The 23,296-nt window shown below is 47.2% G+C and overlaps 1 protein-coding gene and 1 pseudogene across 1 annotated transcript; both read right to left on the bottom strand.

The window, feature by feature from the left end:
• Positions 1 to 15,271: 15,271 nt before the first annotated feature.
• On the bottom strand, positions 15,272 to 15,981 carry LOC125523518 (putative calcium-binding protein CML25/26 pseudogene; annotated as a pseudogene).
• Positions 15,982 to 18,551: 2,570 nt separating this feature from the next.
• On the bottom strand, positions 18,552 to 19,258 carry LOC125522465 (putative calcium-binding protein CML25/26). Its single transcript, XM_048687522.2, has one exon. It carries the CDS (start codon positions 19,150 to 19,152, stop codon positions 18,697 to 18,699), a length of 456 nt encoding a protein of 151 aa, XP_048543479.1. The 5' UTR covers positions 19,153 to 19,258; the 3' UTR covers positions 18,552 to 18,696.
• Between the last annotated feature and the right edge of the window lie 4,038 nt (positions 19,259 to 23,296).

A 23,296-nucleotide genomic window follows, 5' to 3' on the forward strand; every position in this document is an offset into this window, starting at 1 on the left:
TACGACGTTCGGACACACCATTACACTGTGGTGTTCCGGGTGGCGTGAGTTGCAAAACTATTCCGCATTGTTTCAAATGTACACCAAACTCGTAACTCAAACATTCTCCTCTACGATCAGATCGTAGAAACTTTATTTTCTTGTTACGATGATTTTCAACTTCACTCTGAAATTCTTTGAACTTTTCAAACGTTTCAGACTTATGTTTCATTAAGTAGATATACCCATATCTGCTTAAATCATCCGTGAAGGTGAGAAAATAACGATATCCGCCACGAGCCTCAATATTCATCAGACCACATACATCTGTATGTATGATTTCTAACAAATCTGTTGCTCTCTCCATAGTACCGGAGAACGGCGTTTTAGTCATCTTGCCCATGAGGCACGGTTCGCAAGTACCAAGTGATTCATAATCAAGTGGTTCCAAAAGTCCATCAGTATGGAGTTTCTTCATGCGCTTTACACCGATATGACCTAAACGGCAGTACCACAAATAAGTTACACTATCATTATCAACTCTGCATCTTTTGGTTTCAACATTATGAATATGTGTGTTAGTACTATCGAGATTCAATAAGAATAGACCACTCTTCAGGGGTGCATGACCATAAAAGATATTACTCATATAAATAGAACAACCATTATTCTCTGATTTAAATGAATAACCGTCTCGCATCAAATAAGATCCAGATATAATGTTCATGCTTAACGCTGGCACCAAATAACGATTATTTAGGTCTAATATTAATCCCGAAGGTAGATGTAGAGGTAGCGTGCCGATCGCGATCACATCGACTTTGGAACCGTTTCCCACGCGCATCGTCACCTCGTCCTTAGCCAATCTTCGCTTAATCCGTAGTCCCTGTTTCGAGTTGCAAATATTAGCAACAGAACCAGTATCAAATACCCAGGTGCTACTGTGAGCATTAGTAAGGTACACATCAATAACATATATATCACATATACCTTTGTTCACCTTGCCATCCTTCTTATCCGCCAAATACTTGGGCAGTTCCGCTTCCAGTGACCAGTCTGCTTGCAGTAGAAGCACTCAGTTTCAGGCTTAGGTCCAGACTTGGGTTTCTTCTCTTGAGCAGCAACTTGCTTGATGTTCTTCTTGAAGTTCCCCTTCTTCTTTCCTTTGCCCTTTTTCTTGAAACTAGTGGTCTTGTTGACCATCAACACTTGATGCTCCTTTTTGATTTCTACCTCCGCAGCTTTCAGCATTGCGAAGAGCTCGGGAATAGTCTTATTCATCCCTTGCATATTATAGTTCATCACGAAGCTCTTGTAGCTTGGTGGCAGTGATTGGAGAATTCTGTCAATGACGCAATCATCTGGAAGATTAACTCCCATTTGAATCAAGTGATTATTATACCCAGACATTTTGAGTATATGCTCACTGACAGAACTGTTCTCCTCCATTTTGCAGCTATAGAACTTATTGGAGACTTCATATCTCTCAATCCGGGCATTTGCTTGAAATATTAACTTCAACTCCTGGAACATCTCATATGCTCCATGACGTTCAAAACGTCGTTGAAGTCCCGGTTCTAAGCCGTAAAGCATGGCACACTGAACTATCGAGTAGTCATCGGCTTTGCTCTGCCAGACATTCACAACATCTGGTGTTGCTCCAGCAGCAGGCCTGGCACCCAGCGGTGCTTCCAGGACGTAATTCTTCTGTGCAGCAATGAGGATAATCCTCAAGTTACGGACCCAGTCCGTGTAATTGCTACCATCATCTTTCAACTTTGCTTTCTCAAGGAACGCATTAAAATTCAACGGAACAACAGCACGGGCCATTTATCTACAATCATACATAAACAAGCAAGATACTATCAGGTACTAAGTTCATGATAAATTTAGGTTCAGTTAATCATATTACTTAAAGAACTCCCACTTAGATAGACACCCTCTAATCATCTAAGTGATTACGTGATCCAAATCAACTAAACCATGTCCGATCACGTGAGATGGAGTAGTTTCATTGCTGAACATCACTATGTTGATCATATCTACTATATGATTCACGCTCGACCTTTCGGTCTCCGTGTTCCGAGGCCATATCTGTATATGCTTGGCTCGTCAAGTATAACCTGAGTATTCCGCGAGTGCAACTGTTTTGCACCCGTTGTATTTGAACGTAGAGCCTATCACACCAGATCATCACGTGGTGTCTCAGCACGAAGAATTTTCGCAACGGTGCATACTCAGGGAGAACACTTCTTGATAATTTAGTGAGAGATCATCTTATAATGCTACCGTCAATCAAAGCAAGATAAGATGCATAAAAGATAAACATCACATGCAATCAATATAAGTGATATGATATGGCCATCATCATCTTGTGATTGTGATCTCCATCTCCGAAGCACCGTCATGATCACCATTGTCACCGGCGCGACACCTTGATCTCCATCGTAGCATCGTTGTCGTCTCGCCAATCTTATGCTTCCACGACTATCGCTACCGCTTAGTGATAAAGTAAAGCATTGCAGCGCGATTGCATTGCATACAATAAAGCGACAACCATATGGCTCCTGCCAGTTGCCGATAACTCGGTTACAAAACATGATCATCTCATACAGTAAAATTTAGCATCATGTCTTGACCATATCACATCACAACATGCCCTGCAAAAACAAATTAGACGTCCTCTACTTTGTTGTTGCATGTTTTATGTGGCTGCTACAGGCTTAAGCAAGAACCAATCTTACCTGCGCATCAAAACCACAACGATAGTTTGTCAAGTTGGTGCTGTTTTAACCTTCGCAAGGACCGGGCGTAGCCATACTCGGTTCAACTAAAGTTGGAGAAACTGTCACCCGCAAGCCACCTATGTGCAAAGCACGTCGGGAGAACTGGTCTCGCGTAAGCGTACGCGTAATGTTGGTCCGGGCCGCTTCGTCCAACAATACCGCCGAACCAAAGTATGACATGCTGATAAGTAATATGACTTATATCGCCCACAACTCACTTGTGTTCTACTTGTGCATATAACATCAACATATAAAACCTAGGTTCGGATGCCACTGTTGGGTTTCGTAGTAATTTCAAAAAAATTCCTACGCTCACGCAAGATCATGGTGATGCATAGCAACGAGAGGGGAGAGTATGATCTACGTACCCTTGTAGATCGACAACGGAAGCGTTTGGTTGATGTAGTCGTACGTCTCCACGGCCTGACCGATCAAGCACCGAAACTACGGCACCTCCGAGTTCTAGCACACGTTCAGCTCGATGACGATCCCCGGACTCCGATCCAGCAAAGTGTCGGGGAAGAGTTCCGTCAGCACGACGGCATGGTGACGATCTTGATGTACTACCGTCGCAGGGCTTCGCCTAAGCACCGCTACAATATTATCGAGGCCTATAGTGGAAGGGGGCACCGCACACGGCTAAGAATATGATCACGTGGATCAACTAGTGTCTCTAGGGGTGCCCCTGCCTCCGTATATAAAGGTTCAAGGGAGGGGGGCGGCCGGCCAAGGTGTGGCGTGCCAGGAGGAGTCCTACTCCTTCTGGGAGTAGGACTCCCCCCCTTTCCTAGTTGGAATAGGATTCGTGAAGGGGGGGGGGAGAGGAGAGAGAGGAGGAAGGGGGGCCGGCCCCCTCTCCTTGTCCAATTCGGACCAAGGGGGGAGGGGCGCGCGGCCCATCTCTGGCCACCTCTCCTCTCTTCCACTAAGGCCCACTAAGGCCCATATACCTCCCGGGGGGTTCCGGTAACCTCCCGGTACTCCGGTAAAATCCCGATTTCACCCGGAACACTTTCGATATCCAAACATAGGATTCCAATATATCAATCTTTATGTCTCGACCATTTCGAGACTCCTCGTCATGTCCGTGATCACATCCGGGACTCCGAACAACCTTCGGTACATCAAAATGCATAAACTCATAATATAACTGTCATCGTAACCTTAAGCATGCGGACCCTACGGGTTCGAGAACAATGTAGACATGACCGAGACACATCTCCGGTCAATAACCAATAGCGGAACCTGGATGCTCATATTGGCTCCTACATATTCTACGAAGATCTTTTATCGGTCAGACCGCATAACAATATACGTTGTTCCCTTTGTCATCGGTATGTTACTTGCCCGAGATTCGATCGTCGGTATCCTATACCTAGTTCAATCTCGTTACCGGCAAGTCTCTTTGCTCGTTCTGTAATACATCATCCCGCAACTAACTCATTAGTTGCAATGCTTGCAAGGCTTAAGTGATGTGCATTACCGAGAGGGCCCAGAGATACCTCTCCGACAATTGGAGTGACAAATCCTAATCTCGAAATACGCCAACCCAACATGTACCTTTGGAGACACCTGTAGAGCTCCTTTATAATCACCCAGTTACGTTGTGACGTTTGGTAGCACACAAAGTGTTCCTCTGGCAAACGGGAGTTGCATAATCTCATAGTCATAGGAACATGTATAAGTAATGAAGAAAGCAATAGCAACATACTAAACGATCGGGTGCTAAACTAATGGAATGGGTCATGTCAATCAGATCATTCAACTAATGATGTGATCCCGTTAATCAAATAACAACTCTTTGTCCATGGTTAGGAAACATAACCATCTTTGATTAACGAGTTAGTCAAGTAGAGGCATACTAGTGACACTCTGTTTGTCTATGTATTCACACATATATTATGTTTCCGGTTAATACAATTCTAGCATGAATAATAAATATTTATCATGATATAAGGAAATAAATAATAACTTTATTATTGCCTCTAGGGCATATTTCCTTCATTGTCATCATTGGGTCTAGGAATAACGAGAAATTGTTCATCTACTGGTTTACATCCAAACTTTAACCAAGCAAGCATTTACCTTTCCTTCATTTATATATGTATACAAGTTTTGTCCATGTATGAAGCAGAATGAGTGAACATCTACGCTAGATATTGCCAGTATTCCAATAGTGTTGCATTGTACTCCTTCCACCCCGAGTAACTTGTCAGAGAAATGGATGTATCTAGACCTATTTTAGTTCTAGATACATCCATTTTAATCCATTTCCGTGACAAGTAATTCCGGGCGGAGGAAGTAGAAACCAGTGCAAACAAAATTGAAACCTGCAAGACAAGAAAATCACAGAATCAATTCAAAGAGAACGTAATACAGACAATGGGAGTTTTCAATGCTTTATAAGTAATATGGAAACATGTATAAGAACTAACACTACTAAAATAAGATGGTAATATTTTGGCTTCTTTCTGGTTATTTGACATGTAACACCGCACATAACAGGGTTCATACACGATTACAGATGGCAACAGTATGGAGTTAACAATTTCCTAAATCATTTATGTCATTTGCTGTGAGATGTCCGCTAAAAAGAAGTGACTTGTATCGTAAGAAGAGTAAGATAGTCACATGCTATCTGTAACGGATCTAGATGATAGTTTTCTCAATCAAAATGGCTGGATAGAGCATTGCATTCACCTATATGGATACTGTCTACCAAGAGTACTGGAACCATTCATTCTCCATATGTCGATAAACTTCAACTGCTATATAATGCCGATATATAATAGACTTGGAAGTTGGAACTGCTTGATGCATAATTGTTACTAACTAATTTGGGCATTACAGAGTAGTTCAATCCAAAATCCTAATTGATAGTATAGGTTTTCAAATAATAAAGCCAGCTACAAACATTCAGTACATTGTTGTCTCTCATTTTCTCTTCATCAAATATGGGTTGTTCGAACAATTGTCGACATACGCCCGGATTTCTAACAAATATATTCTACTAATTAGTTTGAGATTTTTCAACATATGCCCAATAGCTCTATAATGCATAAATACGTTACAACTGGAAATATAAGTAGCATGAAGAGTGCCAACAGTTTAACTCACATCCAGATCCAGGAATTTTGCAAGTCTCTTGGACACTAATTTGCTCAAGGTGTATGCCATACGTAGTCAGAATCTTCAGAATTTTGTGAACCCTACTATCGATATTTGCACATTTGATTTCAACAATCTCAAGACAGTTGGATGCAATTGACTGTCCCAATGGTTTGTATATTCCTTCTGCTTCAGTTACATATGAAGGTCCCTAGCACGCACACAAAAATCAATCAGGATCCCCAAAATGATATGCAACTCTCGAGCTAAAAAATCAATACCTGAGAAAGTTGAAGGGTAAGCTTCTCCAAAATTGGCAAGTGTTGGAGAAAACAAATTAGTGCATTGTGGTCAGCCGCCAAACACCAATCATTGAGTAGCAAAGTCTTTAACTTGGTAAATGTAGGACACCACTTCAAATCCCTGTGGAAAACAGTCCAAGGAAAGTGCAAAAGAACCAGATCAAATTAGGATCCACTTGACCTTTGAAGACAAAGTGCAATCAGCTGATGTGTGAAGTAAGTCATATGTAAAGCAATTACGATCTGTGATGATGAATATAGTTTCTACATGAGAAATGATGAAACATATATAGCATGATAATAAGAGAGAAGCGGCTGGAAGCATACCATACCACATCAGAATTAGCCGACAGCTCCAAATCTCTGGCTTCTGACAAACCTTTGAGAAAGATGCAGTTGTTGCGGTCATAATGAGGCCCATGTTCAGGATCCCCATAATAATAATAATAATAATAATAATAACAACAACAACAACAACAACGACCACACATATCACTATCAGCACAACAACTATCAAGCCGACGTTGAGAGCATTGATCGGCACAACTCTCCTTAAGCACAGCAGCAGGTCTTGCTAACCACGACATGCTCCCAAGCAATGGAATCCTTCCTTGGCCCCATTCGATCAACTCAAGCAAAACAAGATTTGGTAGAGAAATAAGAATGCGGTAATTTTCAGGAGTATAGGAGCGGGCAATTCGCAGGTGTTTCAAGGATGGAGACAACAACTGTATGACAAAGACGTCGCAAGCATCCATACTCAGTTCCACCAATGCTGAATAGCTTGTAAAATCAATGACGGAGATGCTGGGAGAAGAGATGCATGTAAGATATTGGCGAGGCTCCCGGATCCTCGAGAATACGAAGCCAGAGCCGGAGCGCCCGGACACGAGGCAGGGCCTTCCAGAGCCAGTTGCTCGCACGCCGCTGGTTAGCGGGCAACAACATGAATCCGTCGGAATCGAAGTCGAAATCGCAGGAATCCAGAGGCGCGCCATAGTCCAAGCTTCCCACCCTAGAGCGGCGTTCCGTCGAACAGGTGTTGTGGCCGACAACCGCATCGACCTCGTCTGGGTTCTACTCGTCCTTCCGCGGCTTCCTCAGGACGAGAGCTCGCGACGCCACTCACCTTCTAGCTCTTGCTACCACCTTCCTTCGGTGGCGAACGCCTGAGGAGCGATGGGGCGGTGGCGGTGGCAGCGGCGGCAACCCTAGCTAGGGAGAGAAGAGGTTGTGTGTGTGACGATGGTGGCCATGGCCGGAGAAGCAGCGGAAGACGATGGCCATGGCCGGAGCAGCAGCGGACGACGGCGGCCATGGCCGGAGCAGAAGCAGACGACGGTGGCCATGGCCAGGCTCCAGCGGGTGGCGCGCGGACGCGGGCGGGCTTCGGAGGGCGGCTGCTGCTTCGGTGCTCGCCGGGGTTGCCAAATCCCGGCGGGGGGCGGAGGTTGGGGCAGAGGAAGAGAGAGGAGACACGTGCGTCAGGAGAGGAGGAGAGGAGAGGAGAGGGCTTTCTTCGCGACGAAGCGAACAACACAACCTTGCCAACGTGTAACAGTAGCGTCTCTGCCGACGTGGCACGCGCAAGCGGCCACCCTTGATGCACACCTTAATGGGTTTAATTAATGGAGGGAGTAGCTTTAAAAAGCATCTTATATTTTTATAAGGCAGCAATAGCTTTAAAAAATAATTAATATCGTTCCCGACGGATAGGATGTCATGCACAGGCGCATAGCACATCAGCCCATACTACTCGATAATTCATCCTGGAGCCTGGGCTCAGCTGCTCCCGGTCAGAAAAAAATTCAAAACAAATATTAGAAAAATTCAAAAAAATCCAAATTTTTTTGTGTGGTAGATAATTTGATGCGTGAGGCCCGCTTCAAATTTCAATTCATTTGGATATCTGAGTAGGTCTCGGCAAAAAAGACAAATCGGGTCAAAACAGCTTATGAACAGTAAACTTTTTTACAGACCCCGATTTTGTCTTTTTTGCACAGACTTGCTCAAATGTCCAAACGAGTTGAATTTTTCAGCGAACCTCACGCATCTAATTATCTATCACACACAAAAAATTTGGATTTTTTTGAATTTTTTTTGTATTTATTTTGATTTTTTCCGTGAGCGGGGTGCAGCTGAGCCTGGGTGCAGATTCGCCGCACTCCCATACTACTACACTATTCGATGGAGGTATAAGGTATCTGCTAGTGAGAGGGAAAATTTCAGGTGATACTAAGTTTAGGTGCTACCGTGATACAACTCTCTGGGCCGTTTGATCTCAAATCCAACGGCATTTAAAGAGCTATTATACATGTGCGCAATTTTAAAACTTTTGAATGATCTTTTTGTAAAATGTTCAAGAACTCCCGGGAGCCGTTGGATCCAACCGCTTTCATAAGTCCATATCATGGTAGCACGTAAGCCTTGGTATGACCAATCTTCCCGCTAGTCAAAACCCCTTTTGTTTCTGTTATGAAAAGACAAGGTCAAGGTCAAATGATGTGTGACAGAAGTACCAACTGGACGACTAGTCTTCTCTTCTTTCATGGTGTTACTTCCGTGCCCTTTCTGGTTCTGGCAAAGAGAAACATACCCATACTATTAAATTTCTACGTGCTCATCTTATGTGAGATTCTTCTCATGTCATCGATCTCACATTGACATGAGAACCTATACTTGCATACGCAGCATTGTCCTATTCTCAGTTATCTTTTGAACAGGAAAGTGCAAATCATGTGGGTGTATATATCATCATTGTTTCATATCCACTTGAGAAGGTAGGCACGTAAGTAGGTTGTTGAGAAATTTCGTTGAGAACATCTTTATAACCAGCTTTCTGCACGAGTCTATTAGTTGTGCTAGTCAGGGTCATAACAAACTTATGATGATTTTTCCTCGTCGAAAAGAAAAACTCATGATGATTTTGTAACCAGCGATTTTTAGCTGTTTGCCAAAGTTAATGCAATCTGCATGTTCCAGATTTAAATAACTATACTAAATCACAGTGAGCACATTCTTATATACAAATTATATTTGACGCGCTACGCAACGGTAGAGTGACAATACGATCGGATCCGTTGTCTCCACAGCCGTTGGACGATGCAGACGGAAGCTGCCCAATACCTACCACGTCAGCAAGTTGCACCCCCAGCAGTTTGCAACACGGCTCATGTTGTGCTCGGGGGTTTGCAACACGAGCTAATGTTGCGCTCTATCCTATGTTGCTGCTGCTTTCACCATTGCGACACGAGCCGTGTTGAGCTCAGTCCACCTGCCACTCTCTCTGGTTGACCTATCCGCAACAATCCCCGTATGTAAAGCTGTGCTGCAAGGACTCTGCAATATGAGCTGTATTTTCTTTGGCGGAAATTTTTTTGATCTATTCATTTTCAATCATGGCAGTATAGTAAACAACAGATATAATAAGAATTACATTCAGATCTGTAGACCACCTAGCGACAACTAAGCGAACCGAAGGAGCGCCACCATCATCACCCGTCCCTCGCTGGAACGGGGCAAAACTTGTTTTAGTAAACAGTTGGAAAGTTGTCGTACTAAGACCTCATAAGACCATCACACCAGAATAGTAGCCGCCGTTGATGAAGAGACACGTAGATCGAAATGATCCAACCTGAAAACACCCGGACATAAACAACAGAGATCGTATCCAAGTTGATCCATCAAAGACAACCCCCTGACTGAATCCTACGAGATCCGTCGGAGAAACACCCCCACACGCCCTCCGACTATGATAAGCGCACCATCGGGATGGGGACTAGGCAGAGAAATACTTATCTCTACTATGCTACTTCACCCTTCCTCTTCGGGGAAAATCCCAACGCAGCTCAGCAGTACCAAGAGGAGGAGTGAGGGCGACCGCGCGAGAAGAGGATAAGGCGGTTTAGCAGCAACGCTAGTCATGGGCCCACGCTACTGCTAACCCCATTGGATATAGCACGTGTTCCAGGCCGGCGCTGCTGCTAAGTGGGAAGGGGAGCTGGGCCCGAGCTAGCCAAAGTAGCAGTGTGGGTCGTGGGCCAGCGGTACTGCTAATGGGTTAAGTAGTAGCGCTGGTCGGTAATCCGCGCTGCTAGCATGGCCAGCCTGTGGGGGCACGATGGGGCCCACATAGTAGTAGCGCTGGTCTGGCAGGCCCACGCTGCTGCTACATCCCACCTGCAGCCCGTGGAGAATATAGACAGAAAATGGAGGATGGGCTCAAAGTTTGCAAGCCTGTAAGAAAGTAAATTTGAGTTTTTTCTCCTCTAAGTCGCACCTAGCCAATACCTTATACCGGTAAGTGGAAGAGCCTAAAACAGCAATCCACGATGTGCACGGCATGGCAGCCACATATAGTATAGTTCTCTAAAGCTTTATTAACTAGCAGGGGAGAGAGAAAATCAGATGCTCAACTGCCTAGCAAGAAAATTACTAATCAGTTATTTCTAGTGACTTTTAGGAAATTAACTACTCCTAATATCATTCTCAGCTGCCTCGCAAGAAAACTACTGCTAATCAGTTAGTACCACGGATGGGATGTCATGCATACGCGCATAGCACGTCAGGCCCTACTACACAATTCGATGCTATTCAAACCCCCTTTGTCTATCTCTATGTTATGGAAAGACAAGGCCAAGCCGTCAAGGTCAAATGATGTGTGACAGAAGTACTAACTAGTCTTCTCTTCTTTCACGGTGTTACTTCCGTGTCCTTTCTGGTTCTGGCAAAGAGAAACATACTATAGTAATCTTATATGAGATTCTCAAACCATCGATCTCACATGGACGTTAAATACATATACTTACATACGCGGCATTGTCCTATTCTCAGTTCTCTTTTGGATGGGAACGTGCATATCATGTGGATTTAACATCATGGTTTCATATCCACTTGATAAGGTAGGTACGTAGGTAGGCTTAAGCTCCTTTGGGTGAACGAAAAAAGGGATAGCCACCAGCCACCAGTTCGCTTCCTCCCCGTTCCCTCGCGTCGCCCTCTTGAGGGCGACTCGGGGGCGACCAACCCCCTCCCCCCCCCCTCCGGTCCGCTTCCTCCTCTTCTCGATTTCTGTCCTCGCCGCTGCCGGAGACGGGCGCCAGGTCCCCCGCGCGGCCGTCGATGAGGGTGGCGGCGAGGCCTTCGGCAGCGACGCCGCTTGGGCTCGGGCCTATGGTTTGAGGCAGCGGCCTCTGCTAGTGAGGGCGGCGCTCGCCGGAGTTGAGGGCCGCGTCTACTCGGCCGCGCGGGCAGCGAGTTGGCGATGGACGCGGGCGCCGCGTGGAGGGATCCCCGGCTGCTCTTCTTCGCCAGATCTGAAGACGGCGCCCCCGTGTTGCTGCTTCCTCCTCGTCAGTCCGGCCGGATCCTGTGACGGACTGCGCGGATGTGGGGTTGGGAGCTCTGGATCGGAGTAATTTCTTGGTCGGCTGCGGCGGCCACGACGCCGGCGGCGCTCCAGGCGTTGTTTCCTTCTTGAAGGCGGCTTCGAGATCCAGCTCCCTCTCCCTCGTCCTCCCCCTGCACCTGGGTGAAAACCCACAACTTTGATTGGGCGGCGGCGGTGCCCGGCTCCGTCACCTTCTTGAAGGCGCCGCTTTGGGTCCACGGGGAGGTGGGACAGCTGCAGCGCGTTCTTGGCGTTCCTGATGGCGGCGGTTCTCTTTAGTGGTGTCGCTTCGCCATGGCGGTCGGCTGGTCCGGCTCTTGTGGTGATTGTGGTGCTCAACTCTTCGCCGTGTCTTCCTAGGGTGCTCCCGTCCCGTTCAGAGAGGCTGGAGGTGGAGCGGCTTCATCTTGCACGGAGCTTCGGTGGAGATGTCAAGTCATTCCTGACCGACAGGTGCTACGCTTTGTCATGCCTGGTCGGCAGGTGCTACACACGACAGATCTTCCGAAGACTTCAAGCTATGTCGGCTGGTGATACTTGGCAGCATGGTGCTGAGGTGTATCAGTGGCGACCGCAACGTGCTCAGCTGTTTGCGCGCAAGGAGGAGGTGCCGTTTGGCGCCGTGGTGGCGTCGACGATAGCTGGACCGAGCAAGGTTGATGCATCAGTACAGTTCTAAAGATGGAGCGGTGGCAGTTGGCGGCGGCGGCCTCTAAGTGCACGTCGGACCGGTGAGACCCATGCCCGGCAGGCGTCCTGGACGGGACCTCAGGTCTTAGATGTTAGATTTGGCTGCGATGTCTGTTTGCCCAGGCTATCTGCGCCCCTTTATCAATTGGATAGAGTTGCTTAGACGGCGGCTTTAGACTTACTGTTATATTACTTTGTAAGGTCTTGTGAGAATAATTAATAAAGTGGTCGTATGCATCGGTCAGATGCAGAGACCGGGGGTCATCCTCCTTTTCTAAAGAAAACATAGGTAGTGGGAGCGGATTTGGTGCATGCAAGTGCAGGGCATCGAGTCTCTCACGTGTGCTTTTTTCTTTTGGCTTTTGATTTTTAAATTTTTCATCTTTTGAATAAAAAAGTTTAAATTAAGTTATGTTTTCATATTCGCGTTTCTCGTGACAAGAGCTTTCAAATAGATTCATTTTAAATACGTTTTGACAAATTTGAAAAATAAACCTTAAGTTTCAACTCTTGAAACTTAGTATGAGTGACCAATAAAATCACGATTATTTTGCCTATGACAAAAAAATGCCTTAAAATTCTATCTATGAAACTTGGTATGAATGAGCGATAACATCGTAAGTTTCGATGACCGAAGCTTATTACTTAGTGTGCCCCTACTGTGCTCTCGTGCGGAATCCAACTAATTCACGAATCTCGAGGCAATTGAGCGGCCGGACAGGACTTGGCAAGTGCGTTCCCTGTGAATTTTCGTGCGTAAGTAGGTTGTTGACAACATCTTTATAACCTTCGCATGAGTCTATTGGTTGTACTAGTCAGGATCTTAAGTGATGATGATTTTTCCCCCAAGAAAAATTTGATGATGATTTCGTAACCAACGATTTTTAGCTCTTTGCCAAAGTTAATGCAATCTGTGTGTTCCAGATTTAAAATAAATAAATCAAAGTGAGCATATCTTATGTACAAAGTATATTTGATGCGGTATGCGTCGGTAGGGTGATGATACGACCGGATCCGCCGCCTCCAGATCAATTGGACGATGCACACGATAGTCGTCCAATACCTACCGTGTCAGCAGGTTGCGTCCCAGCAGGTTTGCAACATGGCTCATGTTGTGCTTGGGTGTTTGCAACACGAGCCGTGTAGCGCTCTGGCCTTGCGACATGCGACTGCTTCCACCATTGCGACACGAGCATTGCTGCGCTCAACATTTCTGCAACATGTGCCATGTTGCACATCTAGCCGCCGCTCTCCCTGGTTGACCTGTCCGCAACAGACCCCGTCTGCGAAGCCATGTTGCAAGGACTATGCAACATGAATTGTTTTGCAAAGACATTTGTGTAGTGGGGCAGTGTGCCGAGCAATTACAATAGGGGGACCACTTTGCCCGCGGAGGGAAGTTTCCTGCTGAGAGTGGGAATACATAAGACAACTTCATTGCAATTAGCAATCATGCCACGAACTTGTGCATACGGTTTTCACATCCAATCGCGCCGCAAAACTCCCACCGTCGCTCCCATCCCTGCAATCGTCGACACCCGCATTGCCGCCATCCCCGACGCCCGCAACGCCAACCCTCACCAGCCGGCTACAAAACACCTCTTTGCCTTGTTCTTCCCAGGCGACAGCCCACCGACGCCTCTCACCCCTATGCTCGTCGGCAACCCCACACGGTCCTTGGTGCCCCACAACCGTCTTCCTCACACCTCCCTGCCGCTTTGAAGGAGTAAAGATGACGAATGTCACCTGGGGAAATATAAGTTATCTACAAATGCAATTAAGTGATACAACCCTTTATGCTGCATGACAACAAGTAGTAAGCTACACAACGTAACACACAAGCAAGTAGAAACAAGTAAAGCTAGGGTAAAGAGAGAACCAAAAGCGGTACAGAAGATTATGTAATATGAAGTTCACACACTTGAGGGGTGTGCTAATCTCCGTTGGAGGGGGGGGGGAGTGAATGTCTCACCTTCTTCTCCGAGAACCACAAGCAACGAATGCTTTGGCTCCCTTGTACTAGGTGTAGCTGTTGGGCCGAGCTCAAAACCCTCTTAGGGCAAATTGAGCCTAGCTCAGATGGTTTGCTTCTTGCTGGTGGAATCAGCTCATCAAGATTCAAGTCCTAGCCTTAGCACTGGTGCATCGATCTTTCTTGGTGGTCAAATGGATCAGTAATATAAGCCTAATTTGGCTTGGTTGCAAGCGTTATAATTTAGGCTCGAGGCCGCTTGGGTTTAATTATCTGGCAACTCTATAGCTGAAAAGGGCGCACAACCTACGACGACAGGCCGAATTGCCTTTCCGACAATATCTAACAATTATTTTCAGCTTAATATATGAAATGCAAATTTGCCTCCGGCTCCAAACCTCATCAAGTCCTCACTCGCCACAATAAGATGCTCAAGTGTTGCATTAGATTGCAAATATAACCATCCTTTCATTTGGACAACTGAAGCCGATTAACCCACATTTGAATTAACGATTTAGCTACAGTTCAATCAACTGATCCAACTTTGGGTCAGTCGATTTTTAGGGGGGGTCGGGGGCTCGCCGGAGGGAAGAACCAGTGGCAGCACGGGGGAGGAGGGGGGGGGGGGGGTCGGGGGCTCGCCGGAGAGGCTACGTACCCCGGTATCTATTTTAGGGTTCAGGGTGGGGGCGATGGTCGCCGGCGGTGGTGGGACGCTGTGGCGTGGGGATTCGCCGGAGAAAAACTTTGGATCGGGGGGGGGGGGGGGGGGCTACAAGGATGGCCGGGGCGGCGGAGGACCGGTGGTGGGGGTGGTTCCACGGAGGGTGGGGCGGCTTCGCCGGCCACGGGAGGCGGGGGGTGGCGGTTCGGCCGGTGGTGGCTGGCGGCTCAAGGGCTGAAGGTTGGAGAAGCAATCTGGGCCTTTGATTTCGAATTCAATGGCCCAGAAATCAGCTGACCTCAACTGAAAAAGTCAGCCGACTGATTTCTAGCCATTCCCTTGAATTAAAGCAGCAACTTCCCTATAGCATACTAGTGATCGTGCGAGCAAAGCAATGAATAAATGTACACATGACATGACATACTAGGATCGTGCGAGCAAAACAATGAATGAATGAACACGAGTACATGACTGTACATACATATGTGATCGATCAACGAATTAAGTTAACATTGTATGTGATCTAGAAGAATGCCAAGAAGAGATCAAGTCGGTGATCAGACCATCATCATGACCCGGAACTCGTCGAACGAGAGTTTGCCGTCGCCGTCAAGGTCGAACCTGCAGATCATTGCCCTACACTCCTCCACGCGCAGCTCGTGCGACCCCAGCCTGGTCAGCGTCCGCCTCAAGCTCGCTGGCGTAATCATGTCTTCCGCAGACGACGACGCGTACATCCCGAACACCTCCCTCAGGCACCTTAGCTTGATGTCGGCATTGTCCTCTTCATGGGTGCCAGCGGCGGCCAGTCTCGAGAACTCTTCTTGGTTTAGCAGCCCGTCGCCGTCCGCGTCCACCGCTGCAAGGATTACCGCCGCCTCCTCCTCGGGCACGTCCTCGCCCAGCGTCGCCTCCATGCAGCGCCGTAGCTCGGACACAGAAACCTTGCCGTCGCCGTCCTTGTCGAAGGCGGCGAACACCGACAGCACCGCCATGATTGGCTGCTAAATAAGTGTTGCTGCTGACTAGCTGATTGGGAGCTGGGAGCTTGATTTGTAGGTGTATGCCTTGAAAGCAGCTGATGATAATATGGCGCGTGTGGCCGGGTATATATACGGGCGTGCGAACGGAAGACAACATGTTGGCATCGATGGAGGTGATGTGTCAGCAACGACGCCCTAGTTTCCGCGTCATTTTTGTGAAATTAGTATATATCTCGATCCTCCGTGCTTTGTACGCGTACAAGTCCCTTCGAAGAAGTTTACCGTTGATGATGGAGGTAATAGTATATATGGCACATGCGTGGACCTCAATTCCTTGCGTCAATTAATTATAAGCACCACGATATGTTAATGACGGCACGTGGATTGATGGATATGAGATGGCGAATAATGAAGCTCGATCGGCAACGCGGACGTCAACGGCCGGCCGACCAGCACCGCTGCGACATGTAAAATTGTGTTTATCATAACTTGTCACAGAACTAGTTAAGGATTGCTAAATATTTAATGGTTTAAAAGTAGGTGAAAAATATAAAATAAATAGGGGGGCCTCGCTCTAATATAATAAGATGATCCAATGGTGTGATTATGAAAATATGCATTTATGTGTCCTCAGCGGAAAAACCAAGCATTTCAGCTCACTGTAGGATCAATATGTATTGAAACATTTGTTCTTTTTGTCCAGGACACATGCACTCATACTTTTTCAATCCCTCTGTTAGATCATGTTATATTATAGATGTGTTGGTTCTGTATTTTTTCAGGATTTTTGAGAGCTTTTACACTGTCTAAAACCTTAACTAGTTCGATGGCAAGTTATTGTAGAAAATCCTACTGACTAGGTAAAGGCAAGGTCAAGGTAAAATGATGTTATGAAAGGACAAGGTCAAGGTCAAATGATGTGTGACAGAAGTACTAACTGGTGTTAGCATTCTCTTCTTTCACGGTGTTACTTCCGTGTCCTTTCTGGTTCTGGTGAAGAGAAACGTACTATAGTAATCTTATGTTAGATTTTCATATCATCGGTCTCACATGGACATAAGTGCCTATAAAAATACGCGGCATCGTCCTATTCTCAGTTCCTTTTTGGGCGGGAAGGTGCATATCATGTGGATTTTTATATCATCATTGTTTCATATCCACTTGATGAGGTAGTAGGTACATAAGTTGGTTGTTGTGAACATCGATGCTGTACTAGTAGTCCCTAAATAGAAGTAGTTAGTAGTACTTGTGAATGCGTGAGACTACTATTACAAACATCTCTCTCTCTCTCTCTCTCTCTGTCTCTCTCTCTCACCCTAAATAGAGCGGTAAATTTCGTTAGGTGTTTCCATGTAAATATTTGGGCTTGTGACTAGGTTTTTCAGGTTGACCCCTAAATAGAGCGGTAAATTTCGTTAGGTGTTTCCATGTAAATATTTAGACTTGTGACTAGGTTTTTCAGGTTGACCAAGATACACGTTCCCGTCCAAAAGAGAACTAGGATGATCAACTCCGTTGGGTCGGTCGCCTATGTTCAACTCCGTGTTGCTCTAAATCCACATGATATGTGCGTCCAAAAGATACTGCAAATTGACGAGATCTTTATCTATCCATACCGCTGAGATGCCTGGCGGTAGGTGTACAAGCACTGTATGTGATACTTATAAATTATTTACGGTAGGGCGTGCACCCCTAACGCCAAGAGGGCATCGACGGCAGGTTGCTATACCCTTATGCCATCGACCCCGGCGGTAGGAAAAATGTCAGATCTTGAAAAAAACATTGGTCAGATCTGGCTCAACTTTCACAAAAAGGTCAAAACACCTAATTTACTCTATGCAGAGGGTGATCAGCCGGGAGTGTGGAGGGGTGCTCAGACGACTGATAGGAGGGGCCCTCCGCCGCCTGACAGAAGCAACGTTCGTTGGTCCCACCTGGGTACTTGCGTGCAACAACTTAGCCGGCTAAAAAGAGGGCACTCGGCCGACTGAATAGAGGGTGCTCGGCCGGCTAACAGGAGGGGGCCGACGGTTTGCACGTTATATATGGTGGTGTCGTTCTTGAATGTATGGAACAATTCGGCCTGGAGTCGCAACGGCATGAGGCCGTTTTGTCGAACCTAGTGTGGGTCGGGGTGTTCTCTCATGAAGGAGTAGTTGATTTTTCTTGTTTGTAGCTTCGGGTGCTTCTTGTTAGGGTGTGGGCACTCTTGTATTCATGTTGTTTATCTCTTGGTCTGCTTGTAAGAGGTTTTTCCCGTCATCTTATGTCGGTTCGGTCGTATTGCTTTTTCTTGAGGGAATGCCACCACGGTGGATTATATTGATTTGGGGGAAAAAGATGCATAGTACATCAACTAAGAACTCAGGTGGATCTGCCGTCCACACACTCGTTTGGGAATCAACCACCATACTAGCTATCACATGAGCTGCTATATTTGCTTCTCTAGGACAATAAGCAAAAATAACAAAAGTAAAATTGCGACATAAGAAAATACACCCTTCATAGGTAGCTGCCGCAGGTCCGATGGAATTTTCCCTGCAGGTCGTATTGCTGCTTTATATATAGAGCGGGACAAAAACCTTTTTGTCAACTAAAGCCACAACTTCCCATGTACTAGCATTCTAGTGATCGTGCGAGCAAAGCAATGAATAAATGTAGACATAACACACTGGCCATCGCGCGAGTAAAACAATGAATGAAAACATGACTGTACATACATATGTGATCGATCAATGAATTAAGTGAATACTATTAGCCTCCGCAAAAAAAAGAGTGAACAAAATATGTATCTAGAAGAATGCGAAGAAGAGAGATCGATGATCAGGCCATCATCATGACCCGGAACTCGTCGAACGAGAGTTTGCCGTCGCCGTCAAGGTCGAATCTGCAGATCATTGCCCGGCACTCCTCCACGCCCAGCTCGTGCGACCCCAGCCTGCTCAGTGTTCGCCTCAGGCTCGCCGGCGTAATCACCGTTGTCGTCGTGTCTTCCGCGTACATCCCGAACGCCTCCCTCAGGCACCTTCTCTTCACGTCGGCATCGTCCTCCTCTTCATGGGCGCCGGCGGCCAGCCTCGAGAACTCTTCTTGGTTTAGCAGCCCGTCGCCGTCGGCATCAATTGCCGCAAGGACCGCCGCCGCTTCCTCCTCGGACACGCTCTCGCCCAGCGTGGCCTCCATGCAGCGCCGCAGTTCGGACGCGGAGACCTTGCCGTCGCCGTCCTTGTCGAAGGCGGCGAACACCGACGACACCGCCATGATCGAGTGACTATTCATCGATCTTGCTTCCTTTTCGCTAAATAGATGTTTGCTGCTGACTAGCTGATTGGGATCTGGTAACTTGATTTGTATGTATGCCCTGAAAGCAGTTGATGATAATATGGCGCGCGTGGCCGGGTATATATACATGTGCGAACGGAAGACAACATGTTGGCATCGATGGAGGCGATGTGTCAGCATCGACGGCTTAGTTTCCGCGTTACTTTTGCGCACTACACATCACATGTATGTGAAATTTAGTATATATTTCGATCCTCCGTGTTTTGTACGCGTACAAGTATCTTCGAAGAAATTCGTCGTCGACCATGGAAGTAGTATATATGGCGCATGCATCGACCTCAATTCGATCCGTCAATTAATTAAGCACCATGAAATCATGTTTTTTATATATTTTTGGAAAAGGAGGTTAAGACCCCAGCCTCTGCATCAATCGATGTATACGGTTATCGTTCCACAAAGGTCTAATAAGAATATACATCAAACCACTCAAAGTCATCACTCACACCTACCAAACTCAATAATATAAAGTGCTCTCACTCCCCATATCTAAATCGGATGTCGTCGCCAATCCATCCACGTAACATATCGGAACCAACAGGCGGTGCAGCAGACCTAAAACGTACACCACATGCATACATTCTAGGCGCCATCATCTTCATCGGACCGCTAATCCATCTTCAGAAGAGATATCCGCATCATCCTTACCAGTTTATCCATCCGTCGACGCCAGCACGGCTTCCAACAACGCCACCACCCCGCGCTTGTCCATCCAGACGCGAAGATTCTGGAAGATCTGTCGTGCGTAGCACCTGCCGACCAGGCATGACACATCGTAGCACCTGTCGGCCAGGCATGACTTGACATCTCCACCGAAAGCTCCGTGCAAGATGAAGCCGCTCCACCTCCTGCCTCTGTCTTGTCTTCCAGTGCTACTCCACAAACGATGCTCCCAAGAAAAAAAAAAGATATCGCAATACCACCATCGTCCGATCTGGAAGACTAGATCCTGGGGTTTTCCCTGAAGCAGCACGAGTGGGTCGACGGTAGTTACATGATGATGCCTTCATCAAGGTAACAACGCAGAAAAACGCCATCGCCTGCCATCGGCTCGGTTTTCACCGGCAACTATGTCTTCCCGACTCGCAGCTGGAGCTAGATGACGGATGTCAAGATCTGACCACTAGCATCAGGCTGACCACTGGCCACCACCGTCGGCTGCACCGTCCAGATCAGATCTGACCGGAGGTGCCGCCGACCAGTCCACCATGGCTCTTCATGCCGTCGCCGCCTATCCGACGCCCGATGGCGCACCGACCGCACCCGCCGCCCTTCTCGGTACAGGGCCGCGCTGCGTCTGTAGCTGCCGCCCTTCCCGGTACAGGGTCGCGCTGCGCCTGCAGCTGCCGCCGCCCGAGACAGGGCTGGCCACCACATTGCCGCAGCCACCGATGTCGCACCGCATAGATTGGATTGGCCGCCGAGCTCGCATCCTAGACGTCGCCGCCGCGCCACGCACGACACCGCCAAGAGTTGCCGCCTGGCCATCTTCATCATCCCGGTGCTCTCCATGACGAGGAGGGAGTAGTTCTCCCTCAGGGCTGAGGGTATGTACCAGTAGCTATGTGTTTGATCTCTCTCTCTCTCTCTCTCTCTCATGTTCCTGAGGTGGTACGATCTTGATGTATCGTGAGCTTTGCTATTATAGTTGGATCTTATGTTTCTTCTCCCCCTCTACTCTCTTGTAATGGATTGAGTTTCCCCTTCGAAGTTATCTTATCGGATTGAGTCTTTAAAGATTTGAGAACACTTGATGTATGTCTTGCGTGCGTATCTGTGGTGACAATGGGATATCACGTGATTCACTTGATGTATGTTTCGGTGATCAACTTGCGGGTTCCGCCCATGAACCTATGCATAGGGGTTGGCACACGTTTTCGTCGTGATTCTCTGATGGAAACTTTGGGGCACTCTTTGAGGTTCTATGTGTTGGTTGAATAGATGAATCTGAGATTGTGTGATGCATATCGTATAATCATACCCACGGATACTTGAGGTGACATTGGAGTATCTAGGTGACATTAGGGTTTTGGTTGATTTGTGTCTTAAGGTGTTATTTTAGTACGAACTCTAGGGCTGTTTGTGACACTTATAGGAATAGCCCAACGGATTGATTGGAAAAATAACTTTGAGGTGGTTTTGTACCCTACCATAATCTCTTCGTTTGTTCTCCGCTATTAGTGATTTTGGAGTGACTCTTTGTTGCATGTTGAGGGATAGTTATGTGATCCAATTATGTTATTATTGTTGAGAGGACTTGCACTAGTGAAAGTATGAACCCTAGGCCTTGTTTCAACGCATTGCAATACCGTTTATGCTCACTTTTACCATTAGTTACATTGCTGTTTTTTATAATTTCAGATTACAAATACCTTTATCTGCCATCCATATTGCTCTTTTATCACCATCTCTTCGCCGAACTAGTACACCTATACAATTTACCATTGTATTGGGTGTGTTGGGGACACAAGTAAAGTGACTTGCCGGTAACGAGATTGAACGAGGTATTGGGATACCGACGATCGAATCTCGGGCAAGTAACGTACCGATTGACAAAGGGAATTGTATACGGGGTTGCTTGAATCCTCGACATCGTGGTTCATCTGATGAGATCATCGAGGAGCATGTGGGAGCCAACATGGGTATCCAGATCCCGCTGTTGGTTATTGACCGGAGAGCCATCTCGGTCATGTCTACATGTCTCCCGAACCCATAGGGTCTACACACTTAAGGTTCAGTGACACTAGGGTTGTAGAGATATGAATATGCAGTAACCCGAAAGTTGTTTGGAGTCCCGGATGAGATCCCGGACGTCACGAGGAGTTCCGGAATGGTCCGGAGGTGAAGAATTATATATAGGAAGTGCAGTTTCGGCCATCGGGAGAGTTTCGGGGGTCACGGTATTGTACCGGGACCACCGGATGGGTCCCGGGGTCCATTGGGTGAGACCACCCATCCCGGAGGGCCCGATGGGCTGAAGTGGGGAGGAGAACCAGCCCATAGTGGGCTGGTGCGCCCCCCTTGGCCCACCCCCTGCGCCTAGGGTTGGAAACCCTAGGGTGGGGGCGCCCCACTTGCCTTGGGGGCCACTCCACCCTTGGCCGCCGCCCCCCTAGGAGATCCCATCTCCTAGGGCCGGCGCCCCCCCTTTGGGGAGCCTATATAAAGGGGGGAGGGAGGAGCAGCCGCACCCTTGACTCTTGGCGCCTCCCTCTCCCCTGCTACACCTCTCCCTCTCGCAGAAGAACGGCAAAGCCCTGCTACGGTGACTGCTGCATCCACCACCACGCCGTCGTGCTGCTGGATCTTCATCAACCTCTCCTTCCCCCTTGCTGGATCAAGAAGGAGGAGATGTCACGCTGACCGTACGTGTGTTGAACACGGAGGTGTCGTCCGTTCGGCGCTAGGATCTCCGGTGATTTGGATCACGTCGAGTACGACTTCCTCATCCCCGTTCTTTGAACGCTTTCGCGCGTGATCTACAAAGGTATGTAGATGCAATCCGATCACTCGTTGCTAGATGAACTCATAGATGGATCTTGGTGAAACCGTAGGAAATTTTTTGTTTTCTGCAACGTTCCCCAACAGTGGCATCATGAGCTAGGTCTATGCGTAGTTCTTTTTGCACGAGTAGAACACAATTTGTTGTGGGCGTAGATGTTGTCAACTTTCTTGCCGCTAATAGTCTTATTTTGCTTCAACGGTATTGTGGGATGAAGCGGCCCGGACCAACCTTACACGTACGCTTACGTGAGACCGGTTCCACCGACTGACATGCACTAGTTGCATAAGGTGGCTGGCGGGTGTCTGTCTCTCCCACTTTAGTTGGAGCGGATTTGATGAAAAGGGTCCTTATGAAGGGTAAATAGAAGTTGACAAATCACGTTGTGGCTTTAACGTAGGTAGGAAAACGTTCTTGCTAGAACCCTCTTGCAGCCACGTAAAACTTGCAACAACAATTAGAGGACGTCTAACTTGTTTTGGTAGCAAGTGTTTTGTGATGTGATATGGCCAAAGTTGTGATGAATGATGAATGATATATATGTGATGTATGAGATGTTCATGCTATTGTAATAGGAATCAC

This window comes from Triticum urartu, chromosome 7A, assembly GCF_056163025.1.
Source record: "Triticum urartu cultivar PI428250 chromosome 7A, HENAU_Tu73, whole genome shotgun sequence".
Lineage (NCBI taxonomy): Eukaryota > Viridiplantae > Streptophyta > Magnoliopsida > Poales > Poaceae > Triticum > Triticum urartu.